Below are 13,425 nucleotides of genomic sequence, written 5' to 3' on the forward strand. Positions count from 1 at the left end.
CACCGAGCTGCATCCCCAGGACTACTTCATCTTTATTGGGACCACAATGCACTCCTTGTATTACACAGGACTACAATGAGGAATAAACATATACTGTGGATAGCCAGAAAATGGCAGCTAGTTCACAACTTGTATTTACAGACAGAACTTTCACACTCATTTTTTTCTTCTAACTAGTCCCCAAATGCAGCTCCTGGAGGTAGGGAGGACAAGATCATCCTCATTTTACCTAGGAAGTCATAGAGGCCCACAAGATGATGCTATTTACTCTATGACACATAAACTATAATTCCTGGCTTCTATCACAGCTATGTGAAACATAGAAGGGCTCTGTTTCTCCATCCTCTAAGCTTCTGGTTTCTCATCTCTATAACCTGCCCAGGGAGCAACTGTAAAGATGACATGTCTCAAGAACTGGCCATGTACTAACTCTGCCAAGCCACTACACGGCATACATTTCCCTCTGTAAGTAGTTCTTATTACCTCCATTCAGCATGGTTAAGCAATCTGCCCACATTAGTTAGCCTGTAAGTGGAGATTACCACTTAGACACTAACCTGTCTAATAGATATAAAGTGCCCGACACATAACAGACTCTGTCTTTGTCATACTCCCTTTCTCTCCTCCTCCCTACCTTTTAAGTTGAGAAAGACAGAAGATATGAAACAGTCTTTCACAGCTGGGCCTTTAGGATAGAGGCAGGGTCACTTGAGGAAGTCTCAATCAAAGTATGGAAAATTAGGAATATACAGAGAAAGTATGGTTAACCATGAGTCCAGAGACAGTGAGGGAAGGGGAGCTGGGAAGAGAAGTAAAGATAAAGAAGGTAGCCTGCTCTACACACTGGGTGATAACTTCTAGAGTTCATTACTCTCCAAGGCAGTAATGCATGAAAGTGCACATAGCTTTACAGCCAGTTTCATAGAAAGGGAGAGGGAAACTAGAGTATGGGAGAAGGTAGTTAGGATGTGCAAATGGCTGACAGCCAGGCCCAACAGATCACACAGTTAAGATACCCTTTCCAGGTGGCGCATGCCTTTAATCCCAGCAGTGGGAGGCAGAGGCAGCTGGATGGATCTCTGAGTTCCAGGACAGTCAGGACTGTTACACAGAAAAACCCTGTCTCAAAAAAACAAAACAAAACAACAACAAACAAAACAAAAAGAATACCCCCCCCCCTTTTTTTTTTTTTCAAGACAGGGTTTCTCTGTGTAGTTTTGGTGCCTGTTCTGGATCTCGCTCCGTAGACCAGGCTGGCCTCGAACTCACAGAGATCTACCTAGCTCTGCTTCCCGAGTGCTGGGACTAAAGGCATGTGCCGCCACTGCCCAGCAAGAATACCCTTTCTAGACAACTGGGGAGGTCTGGTGTCCACAGGGTAAGTGACTTGCCCAAGGACATGCTGTGAGTGGTAGGGAAAAGGTGATGTCTGTAGTAGTCTAGTGTTCCCTCCTGTGGCCTGGCCACTCTGCTTTGGAGCTGGCTGGCAGTGGCTCCTGTCTGGGTGAGAGAGTCTGGCTTGCTAGCTTCACTCTCCCTCATTCCCAGCGGCAGTTCTGGGCCAGCCTCTCTATCCCATGAGGCATTTACTGGCTCTGCTCCTTCCGGCTCTGGGTCAGTGCACAATGATAAACAGGTTCTCTCCACCCTTCACTGGCCTCGGCATCCTGGGCCTCTGCCCAGCTCTCCACTCTACTCAGCTCCACCCTGTTCTGTTTTGCAGACTCCAAAATCAAGGAATCCTCTTCTAGTCCACTGAGCTGGGAAAGGGCATAGATAGCAGAATCCCCAGGGCAGCTCTCCCTGACAACTATAGGAACTTGGGGAGCCTTTTCTTACAGAAGACATCACTTCCCCAAAACCTAACCGTGGTCAGGCAGAGAGGTGCTTGAAATTTTCTGCCTGTTGACTGAGTACTTGGATCACAATCTCCCTTGTAGATGCCCAGAGTCCACCCTGATCTATGTGTGACTCCCAAGCCATCCTTACAGTTTTGTTAGCTCTTACCTAATTGTCCTGACTCCTTGTGTTCACAAGGTCTCTCCATGTGAAACTTCTTCACGGTTCCCTACTGTCCCCATCTACAACAGAAATTGTAGGCTCTGGTTCTCCAATCCTCCTGTCCCCTCTCACATTACTCTTTTCACTCCTGGTTTTAACTCTAGCTGTCCCTTCCCTGCGCCACTTCTAACTGGCTCCTACTGACCACTGCAGACCTCATTCAAACTGTCTCTCATCTTTCCATTGCCTCTAACTGCTCCAGGCACAGCACAATCAGCACATTTCATTCCATGCACACCTCTCCAGAGCCTTGCTGTAAAGATGAATAAAATACAGCCCCTGCCCTTGAGGAAGCCAATGTTGCAGAGAGGCAGCTGGGAGGATAACTAACTTACACACATTGAAATGTAGGCACAGAGCTTGTGAAAGGTGCTAGGAATCCACAAGAAGCCCCCAGGGTGAGGGTGGAGAAGTTTGGGGAGCTGACTTTTAGATTGGGGTTTGAAGGCTGACAGGAAGTGGCTAGGCTGAGAAAGGGGGAAAGAACATACCAGGCAGAAGGCCCAGTATGTGTAAGTGCAAGTTAATAGGAAGGGCACGGCTTGTGTGGGGAATGTGAGCAGTCCAGCAGAGCAGGTCCAGCTTCCCCACCTGACCTCTGCTCTGCTGAGGCAGCATTCCTTGAGGAGGTATGCTCCTAGAGAGCTCCATCAGGCCATTCTCTGCAGTGTGTCTCAGGCTAAGAACATTACCTAGTACCTGGTTGGCTGGCACTTGATCAACACATGGTGGGAATACTGAGGAGGGAAACCTCAGGCCTGAGTTCTCAGCAACAAGCTGGGAATACTGACTCTGCCTTGAGACCAGGCAGGTGCACAGTAGGAATACGCCCTCTCCAGCCTAACACAGCTCTGGATCTTGAAGGCCAGCACAGGGCTGAGCTCAGATTTGCTTGAATGGCCTTTTACAACATTACAGTTCTCCTATTCAATTAACTTAACTGAATGTCTGTGATAACACTTACCAGGCACTCGCTAAAGCACCAGACACTGCTCAGCATCCAATTGACATCATTTCATTTAACCCTGGTAACAAAGCCCATGAGATGCATTCTCCAATTACCAACCCCACTTGACAGATGAGAAAACTCAGATTTTCAGCAAGCTAATCATCACTGCTTAGAGTTTATGGCAAGCAAGCCCTGGCAGGTGAAAGTAGCCCCTTTGCTCTTCTCTAACTATGCCACCCAACTTCAGCACTCAGTGGGATGCACAGAAGCTTTCACCGACCCTGGGAGCTTAGAGCTCAGTGAACTCCAACTCACAAGCAGCATAGCACTTTGCAAGTCACTTTAGCTCTCTGGGATTTGGCTTCTGCCGATGTAAAATGGGGGTTATCATGATAATCAGATCTCATAGAGTTAAGTGTGAAGAGGCAGATGACAGCCCGGGCCCTGTTGTGAAATGGCATTATGATAATGGTGGTAAGAGAATGGAGGGGTCGCCTAGGCATGCCAGGATGCCAGGACAAAGATCCACAAGGCACACAGAGAGAGAGTGGTGGTGGTAATTAGGAGGCAAACCTGGACAATTTCTCAGGTGACTACTAGGGGGCCCTAGGAGGGGACAGGACCCAGGCAGCCCTCTGGCCACACACTGGCCCTGAAGTTCTCTACTCTCACTTCTGTTTCTTCTTCATAGGACACAGAGAAGGAAGAGCCGTTCTAGAGTCAGGGCGGTCAGAGACCTTGCTGCAAATGACTTAATAAGGAACTAATAGAGGAATTCCCAACTTGCCCTGGTAGGTCAGGGAGCTCCTGACCTCAAGCTGAGTGCAACTGGCTCCTGCCTTACCCCCAAGACCATGGGTGAGTGAGCCGAGCACATGAGGGAAGCTCAGTCCTCATGCCTACACTGCCTTACTTCCTTACAATTGTACTAAAAGCCCATGAGAGAGGGACAGAGGAAGAGAGGAGAGAGCTGAGTCTGTTGTTTGTATGTATGTATGTATGTATGTATGTATGTATGTATGTATGTATGTATGTATCTCAAGATGGCCTCACTATGCAGACCAGGCTGGCCTCAAACTCACAAAGATCCACTTGGCTCTTAAATCTCACACTTGATGTGTGAAAGCTGGCAGGGCAGTGGTGGGGCATGTCTTTAATCCCAGCACTTGGGAGGCAGAGGCAGACAGATCTCTGAGTTCAAGGCCAGCTTGTTCTACATAGTGACGACCAGGGCTACAAAGAAAAACCCTGTCTTAAAGAACCAAAAATAGATAAATAAACATGAAGTGTGAAAGCCATCATGCATCGAGGACACAGAGCCCTTACTCTGTGGCAGATGTGCTGGGTGCTTTTTAAACATCATCCTAACATCTCCCTCTTCTAATGCCACCAATGTCCTATTTAGGGATTCAGAGAAGTCACACAGCTGGAAAGTGTCAGAAGGAGGACTGAGAGCTAAGTCTGCTGATGTCTTGAACTTGGGCTCTCCCAGACCCAAGTCTAGGTTGTCCTTCCCTGTAAGTCAAGACGGAGGAAAAAGAAAACAAAAACAAAAACCAGCATCTTCCGGAAAGTAGACTAGGAAGATTGTTCTGTGCATACAGTGTCCAGGGTCCAGATGCACTAAGAAGGAGCAAGAGCTCCTGAAACTTACGTGCCCTCCTGGATCCCTTACACCCAGCTGTTCCTGTCTCATCTCAGGGTACATGTGAGGGGACAGGAGTTGCACTATTCTGCATAACAACACAGAAGACCTGTTAGGAAAAGTAGACATTTGGGGCTAGGCTGAAGTCCTAAGACTGTGGCAGGAAGAGAGGCCACAAGGCGATCACCAGCTTTAGTAGGATGGAAAATTGGGACCCCAGATAGCAGGCCCAGTTCCATCCCTTGCTCAGTTACTTTCCCTGCCTGTAAACAAACAAAATAACCCTTACTCTATCCATTTCCCATTGCTCCCGTAATGATTACCAGAGACTAAAAAGATAAAGCTTGGCATAATTACACCAGTTCTTAATCCCAGCACTCAGGAGGCAGAATCAGGCAGATCTCCCTGAGCTCAAGGCCAGCCTGGTCTATACAGGGGTTCCAGGCCAGCCAGGGCTCCATAGTGAGACACTGACTCAAACTAAATAAAGACACCCAGGAAGTCTCATCAACATGCTGCCTGACATGACCTGAACAAGGCTGGCACGGACACCAATAGACACGCTAATGTGGAAGAAGGAAAGCACACAGGGACCCAACACTAAATAAAGAACCACAGACAATTGAGGAATGAGAGCTGAAGACTGGGAGAAACACTCTTTTGTAGGTAAGAGCTCACCTATAGGTTATCCAATACCAAATGATCAGCCCTGAACACATATGCATACAAGTAACATTACACTGACTGTGCAGGTTGTATTTATATGTTTAGAAATACACACACACACACACACACACACACACACACACAATGCACATGAGTGATAACTAAAGAAGAGGCCATAAATTTCAGCAGAGTGGGGTATGTGTGAGGATTTGGAGGGAGAGAAGGGAAAGAGAAAATAATGTAATTATATTATAATCTCAAAAACTAAAAGCTTTTTTTTTTAATTAAAAAAAGAGATAAATTGCTGGGCGGTGGTACACACCTTTAGTCCTAGCACTTGGGAGGCAGAGGCAGGCAGAACTCTGTGGGTTCGAGGCCAGCCTGGTGTACAGAGAAGAGTTCCAGGACAGACAAGGCTGTTACACAGAAAAACCTTGTCTCAAAAAACAAAACAAAACAAAAAAAGAAGCAATAAAGCATCCTTCAATCTGAATACATCTCCACATACATGAGGACCACTGGTTCTGTGCACAAAGCTCACATAAGAACAAAGTATGCTGAAGTGCTGGCTTCTGTGGAATGTGCCACAATGACCCCTTGTGTTGGGACTACCTACCAAAGCATTTTTCCAAGGTCATTTCTCAGAATGTTTGAGATAGATGAACTCTATTTTCTCTGCAGGGAAACTGAGGTTTAGAAAGCAGCCTTCTTGGGGTTGGAGGATTCAGCTCAGTGGTAGGGGTTCGGTCCTCAGCTCCAAAAAAGAAAAAAGCCAACAGCCTTCTCAAGGTCACACAGCTACTTAGTAGCTCAGGGAGACCCAGGACTAGGGTCTTTTGATCCCTGCTCAGAAGCCTTTGTTTGTACTGTGTTCCTAATCCAGTTATCTTATTTGAGCCTCACAATCCTTTGTACACAGCTGCACCTGTAACTACTTGTCTAATGTATGACTTCCTGTTAGACTATAAGTCATTTGAAAGCAAGACTGGTTTCTATCTGGAAGCTGACACGGGGCTACACATATAGTAAATGCTGGATAAAAAGCAGGGTACTAGCTCTGTGATTGAATGAGGAGACACGCTTAAGCCATGAAGCACAGGAGTCCATTGGAAAGCTGGCACCAGCACCCTCATACCCCTGTGCTTAGTAGTAGTACTTTCCCCATCCCATAGCCTAAAGCCATGTTTCCAGCTAGACTCTATAAGACTTGCTAGAAGCTTGCCTCTCATAGATACTGGACTCATCTGTCCCAGCTAAGGCACCAGCTGGAAGAAGAAAATAAAGACACTCCATGAAGCCAGGTGGTAGCGGCGCTCATCTTTAATCTTAGCATTTGGGAGGCAGAGGCAGGAGGATCTCTGTGAGTTCCAGGACAGCCTGGTCTACAGAGCGAGATCCAGGAAAGGCGCAAAGCTACACAGAGAAACCCTGTCTCAAAAAAACAAAAAACAAACAAACAAAAAAAAGATTCTCCATGAAATCAGACTGCCCCTTGGTTGTCATCTGCCTCCCCTTGATTTCATGCTGAAAGCCCCAAATCTTCTGTCCTAGCTGCCATGCTACCCTAAGGAAGGATTTCTCTGTCCTCAGTCTCACTCCTAGCTCCTTGGAGAGAAGCCTGGCTCTCCTTGTAGCTTTTCTTACCATCCAATTTGTTTACCAGGCAGCAACTACAAAGCTCAGTGTTACTCACCCTCCTGCCTCCCCCAGCCAGGTCAGCCAACTCTCTCTCCTGCTAGAGAGACAAAGAGCCCCTTGATGTGCCCTGGGCCTTCCGGCCAAGTATGTACCTTGGGGATATGACAAAGGCCAATCAACAGCAGCCCACTGCAAAGGCTCCAGGATAGGCTGCGTAAGAGGCCTTTCCACCTCTGTCACTCTCAGGCTAGCCACTGTCCGGGGCTAGCCACTGTCCGGGGCTAGCCACTGTCCGAGCTCTAATGACTTGCCAGTGTCTTCCTCCCTCTGGCTATAGACTTCCTAGTCCCACCATAGATCTGGCCTATCTTGGATTCTCATGACAATCTCATCGCCTGTGATCTAGCTCTTCTTTCTGTCATCTTCAACAACTAACCCCTCTGAACACAGGGGGACTCAGGCTGGCATTCAGGGCTGTCTGTCTAATCTCTTTTCCCAACCTACCCTTGCTTTCATCCTGCCTGCCACCTCTGCTCTTAGCACATTATACTTCTCAAAGAGCTGGCTTTTGGGAGGGATGTTGCACGTAAGTCCTTCCCAGCCAATGAAAAAGACCTTGTTGTCCCTTCTGAGTGCTGGGATCAAATGGTACTTCTTCATAGGCTCCTGTAGGCAAAGCTGCTGCTTCCTCTTATAGACTCTAAGAGCAGCTGCACACCTCAATTACAGCCTTTATCACTCAACATTGCAAAGATTTGTTTGTGGTTCTGTCTTTCAACCAGTCTGAATTCCTTGAGGGCAACAAGACAGAGATGTCTTGTTCAGTTCTTGTCCCAATCACAGCATCTGGCAGAGCAGGTATTCAAGAGTGTCTGGGAAATAAGCTCACTGCTAAAGTGGCTAAGCTAGCAAAACGAAGCCTTTAGCTGGCTCCCCAGGCTGCTGCATGGGCTGACTACCTCACTACCTAAGCAGAAGTAAAGAGCTAATCTGTGCTGGCTTCTGAAGAGCTAGAGAAGCAGCAGAGCAGTGTCGGGTAGGAGAGGTGGAGAAAGGGAAGATGAAACAAAGAAATCCAAGTTGGCAGCTGCCCTAAACTCCTGGCTAAGGGAGCTCATAAGCAGGACTGCTGGCTTGACAGTGGGGCAGCCAGGCCAGTTGCCTCCTTTCTAGGATTCTCCCCACAGAACCCACCTGGGAGGAAGAAAATTGGCCTGGCTGCTTAAGGAGTTATCAGGTGATAAATTTGGGGCACTCTTTTCTGAGGTCTTCAGGTGCTTGTGTTCAGAATTGAGACTACCACCCCATTCAAGGGAAGTGAGGTTCACCTGGATTAGGATTTTCTGTTCTCACTATGGCCTGAGGTGGGGAGTAGATCACTAACTACTCATCTTTAAAAGGGGAGTTAATAGTCACTGAGCACCTACTCTGTCCCAGGCTCTTTTCACACATCAGTTCATTTAAACCTCACAGCAACCCCAAAAAGTCAGCACTAGCATAATCTTTTCATGGGTAAGACCGTGAGGTTCAGAAATGAGGCCACATGTTCTAAGTCACACAGCCAGCCAGGCTCCAGAGGGTGTGTTAGGAGAGGGCCCAGCACTGCCTTTCTTCCCCACCCGGATGCAAACAGATTGGGTGACTGGGCCTCAGTCAGGTATTGTGTTTTGTTTTGTTTTTTTTCTTTTGGTTTTTGGAGACAGGGTTTCTCTGTGTAGCTTTGGAGCCTGTCCTAGAACTCACTCTGTAGCTCAGACTGGCCTTGAACTCCCAGAGATCCGTCTGCCTCTGCCTCCCGAGTGCTGGGATTAAAGGTGTGCGCCACCACGGGCCGGCTCAGTCAGGTATTGTTATCCCCTACCCCCAGGTCCTGTTTCAGGCCAGATGCTGGGAAGACAAAACATCAAGCAGGCTCCACCACTTATCTCTTTCCCACAGCTTAGGGTTTCTAGCAACTGGACATAGAGGCACCTTCCCGGGACAGCAGCTGGCGAGCTGCCTCCTCCTTTACCAAGTCAGATCTTGAACAGGGTCATCAAACTGGACTTTCCTTAGAGGCCGAGAGAAGGAATGAGGGAAACATGGGAAGGCTCACGGTCTAGAGTCAAGGACCTGGGCCACACGTGTACAGCTATATTCTTCCCAATGAACTACCCAGGGACCACTCCTTGCCAGCTCCATGCTCTCCTGGGACCTGTAATACCTCAAGAGAAGTGCATAGTCTGAGCTTACAAACTAAAAAAGGCAGTGGAGGCAGGCTCAGCAAAGAGGCAGGCTCTGGCTTGCCAGGAGAGCCCTGGCCCCACCTTAACAAAAACTGGCATAGAACCATCTGTAAGGATGCCAATTAAGCCAGTTCTATGACTTCCAAAGTCATTGGGCTGATATAATTGGTTAGAAGAGAGGGAACCAGGGGATTAAAGAAGACAATACTACAGTTCCATACGTTTCTCCCTGAGCTCAGCTCAACTCACTTGCTTCCCGAACAGGAAGCCAATGCCCACAGGATCCCAAAGAGTGTAATTCCTGACTCATCTGGCCTACATACTGAGCAGACAGAGAGGCAGGGTGGGAAGCTCCAGCCTCAGGCTAGTGCTGATAATCACTTAGGAAAAGGAGAGGAAGGTTAGGGATTTACCTCTCCAGCTACCAGGGCTTTAACTTACGTCCTTTCCCCCTCCTGACCAACTTTCAGCTGCAGAAGGACCATCAGATAGGTACTCTTCTCCCTCAAGAGATGGAAGGGTGACATCACTCCTCCTCTCCCACCCTTCCCTGCTCACAGCACCTGGTCTTCTTGGGATATCACTGTCCAGCTAAGTCTTGGGCTAACCCAGAACTAATGTTGCCAGGGCCTCTGTCTGTGGCTGTGCCACCCACATGGTCATTCATGGGCTAGTTGCTTTCTTGCCTTTGGCTACTGCTCAAGAGAAGACAGGAAACAGTTCAGTCCCACAAAAGGTTCCCTACAGAGCAGGCTGAATGACAAGATGGAAAAGTGGAACAGCATAGTAACTTCGGGGTCAACCCCCAGCTTTTCTCCTAACAGACTGAAAAAGCAAGGCTAATACTTGTTTCCCACCTATCTGTATGACAGTGGTCACCTCCAAGTTCACTTTTAGTTTTCTGACTTGGAATATCTAGCAGTAAATCATTCAATTAATAAACATTGAGCATTTACTCCACTGCAGATCTGAGGAGAAAAAGGTGAATAAGCCTGGTTGGTCCAGCCCTACCTAAGCTAATCAGACTAATGACAAACACGCTCCTACACTTCCTGGCCATTCCTGTTAGCCCCTACATGGTCAAGGGTATAAGAAGTGTGGAGGAAGCAAGGGATTGTGATGGCAGGTAGATTCCTATTAGTTATCTTCAGTTTTACCTGCCTGCCAACCGATTTCCTGATGGCGGTGAAGGGCCACAATTATGGATGGTGAAGCTAGTCCTGATGGGATTCTCACATCCTGGATCCAAATTCTAGTTCTGCTGTAATATGCTAAGTGAACTTAAGCAAGTTTTTGCTTCTCTGGTCTATTTTATCTTCTAGACACAGGCTATACTGGTCAATCTTAAGATCCATTCCAGCTTAGCCTGTAATTTTATGATATACTTTAGGCCAGAATTCAACAGACACTAGAATGAGGAAGCCTCTGGTTTCTTTCCCATGCTCACAGCCCCTGGCAACTACCAAAACTGACCTGTACTGAGGCAACCTTTGGCCCAGGGTGTCTGAAATGGACCTTAAACTGGAGACAGAGTCCCCATCTTCTCCACTGCAGGCCATTTGTGCTAATGTTTCACTTCTCTGGGATAGCACATGGACTCCTAGCCCTCAACCACGAGACTAGGTTCAGGGCGGTCACCCTGAAACTTCCCACAACTTCCCCTCTTATGGCCTTGGGCAGGGACTTACTTTTGGCTTTTTTAGAACCACAGGATAAACTAAACAAGGAAGATCCAAGCTTTCTGATACGAGATTTTGCTAACAGACAAGCTGAAGAAAATGAGGCAGGGAGACAGAAGTAGATCGGGGATCTCCTTCAGCCTTGGCCTCACAGACACCGGAGATGGAGAGGGCATCTTGCAGAGCCACAACCCAGGTTTGCAGTTGGAGGGTGGAGAAGATAGACATCTGGCTGCCTGATTGGGGACGAGAGCCAAAGGGAGGTGCTCCCATTGGGCGACTCTTCCCACAAATACCAGAGGTACGCCCTCATTTTTCTCTTCATTTCTCAGACCCTTAGAAGGAGAAAGAAAACTATTTCTTGGGCTATTACTTGTGCCAGGCATGGTGCTGGGTGACCACATGTATCAGATTTTCACTTTTCTCAGTAGCATTGGATATAGGCATTAATTTTGCCCTTGAATAAACAGGATAGGGATTCAAGATCTGCCCAAGGTCACACAGCCAACAAGTATGAGCCCTAAGTCTGGCCCTTCCTCACTTTATCACATCGCCCTACACCCTGAAATCTGGTTAAATGCCTAATATGCATGGAAGAAGAATTTTCGTGCTTTAGAATTTACCAGCAAATCTGAGCTGTTACTTCCAAGACCCCACAAATAAAACTGAGAGTCCCTTCCCACCCGCTCAAGACCTCACCTCTCCCTGGCCCCAGTTGAAACACACCCTAAATCCTCTCTACATGAAGCTCAGACCAAGGAAACAGGACAAAGTCAGGATGGTGGGTGAGAATGAGGAGTTCTCCTGGTTTGGGACTGGACTAGGCTTAGCCTAATGTGAGCAAGTCTAGAGGGGGGTGGTAGAGACAGACCAGTGGGTGGGAGGAAACTCCATCTAGGTCAGAAGCCTGGATTTGTAAAATTTTCCTCCTAAGGAGTAGGAGGCCTGGTGAATAAGAGACTCTTGGTGGGGGGAGTTATGAGATTATGGAAGTGACATTTATATGGGACTTTATGGAGTAGGTTTCTTAAGATAGTCAAGCACTTCTGTAAGTCCTGAGAATAGTTGGGGACACCTTGGGCAGTCACAACCAGTCAGAGGAAAGGGAGGGATATATTCTGGAGTAAGGCTCTCCTGGTGACTGTGAGGTTCTTTCTGTCTCTATAAAGTGGGAGGCACGCTATGGGAGGGAGGCTTATCAGTTCTCTGTATGGCACTAGTCTCACACCACAGGACAGCTGGAATGAAGTGGGATCTAGAGGCCATCTTCCTGAGGGGACCACCAGATGAACTCACAACCAGGGGTTCTGTGGGACAGAAAGCTGTAGCCCAGCATGCTCATCTTGGAAGGAAGGTGCTACTCCACTGCCTCATCTTTTTCTAATGGCCAGTGGGGTGCCTGGGTGCTCAAGGGTGGGGTGCTACTTAAGTGGGGCTCCTGCTGTCCCACTCCTCCTCCTGCCCACATCTCGATTTGGGAAGGAAGTATACATACACACAGCAGCCTGGGAGTCTGCTGGCTGGCTCCTGTGGTGATGAAGCTGACAGAGAATCCTAGAGGTGAGGCACTGTCACCCTATAACTACTAGGAAGGGGGAGTGTCTGCCCACCTGTTGCCTGTGACAATGGACAAAGCTGCCTTTTGGCAGAAGGTGTGTGCGTGCGAGAGAGAAACAGACACTCTCTGACTTTCCCATGATGGAAAGAAACTGTCGGTGACAAGATGGGACTGTCTGGGAGGGAGGTGGCCAGTGTCAGTGTGTCTATGTGTCTAGATGTAAGGATTAGTGTGACCTGGAGTGGGGTGGAGCCGGCCGGGAGTCCTGAAGTCGATCTAAGATTTCCTGGGGTGGGGGTCCTGAGGTGGTGAGACAAGGATTCTATAGGGGAGGGGAGGGATGGAGAACAGCTATGGGGAAAGTATGGGGCAGCTATCTGTGCGCATGCCAAGGGGTGGCAAAGTCAATCAGCCTTAAGGCCAGGGTGACCTGGTGAGTCTAGGGGCTGGTGTTGGTGGCTATCCCCCAGTCGGGAGGCCAATGTGAGTCCCTCGGAGGGAGCGGATCAGTCGGTCGGGGGAAGGGGGGGGGGGGTACCGGCGTGAGGACCGGGAGGAAGAGGGTGGCCTGTCTGTCCGACGTAGGTAGGAAGTAGACAGCCGCTCGGGGCGGGTCCGTGGGGATGGGGCAGTGGAGACACGTTGGTGGTCAGGCCCACGCTCGCGCCGGTCCCGCGCCCGGCCCAGACCCCAGCGCTACTCACGCGCCCTCGGCGCCCTGCGAACCCACGATGAAGCCGAACTTGTCGATGCGGCGCTCGGCGAAGCCGTTGGCCTCCGAGTCGGAACCGAGCGAGCTGAGCTCGTCGGCAGTGGCGGCGTCGGGGCCCTGGGCCAGGCTCTCCCGGGTCCCCGACAGGCTCCCGCCCGCTGCGGGCGCGCGCGGCCCATTCTCCCTGCTGCTCTTCGCCATCCTGGCCGCGCCCGCCACCAGAGCGCCAGCGGCCACCTCAGCCGCCTCAGCCGCTCGGCCTCCGCCGACGCTGCCGACGCCCCGCCCACGC

General features: G+C 49.2%; 1 protein-coding gene across 2 annotated transcripts in view; it reads right to left on the reverse strand.

The window, feature by feature from the left end:
• Positions 1–13,425, reverse strand: part of Tbc1d10a (TBC1 domain family member 10A) — a 32,020-nt gene extending 18,595 nt beyond the window's left edge. The window contains exon 1 of one of the 2 annotated variants that reach the window (XM_059275588.1): positions 13,126–13,425. In XM_059275588.1, coding sequence (XP_059131571.1) covers positions 13,126–13,334 — 209 coding nt within the window. In that variant the 5' untranslated portion in view covers positions 13,335–13,425. Of the gene's footprint in view, positions 1–12,358; positions 12,782–13,125 lie in introns of those variants that run through there. The other variant, XM_059275589.1, reaches the window with a different exon arrangement.

This window comes from Peromyscus eremicus, chromosome 10 (assembly GCF_949786415.1).
Source record: "Peromyscus eremicus chromosome 10, PerEre_H2_v1, whole genome shotgun sequence".
Classification (NCBI taxonomy): domain Eukaryota; kingdom Metazoa; phylum Chordata; class Mammalia; order Rodentia; family Cricetidae; genus Peromyscus; species Peromyscus eremicus.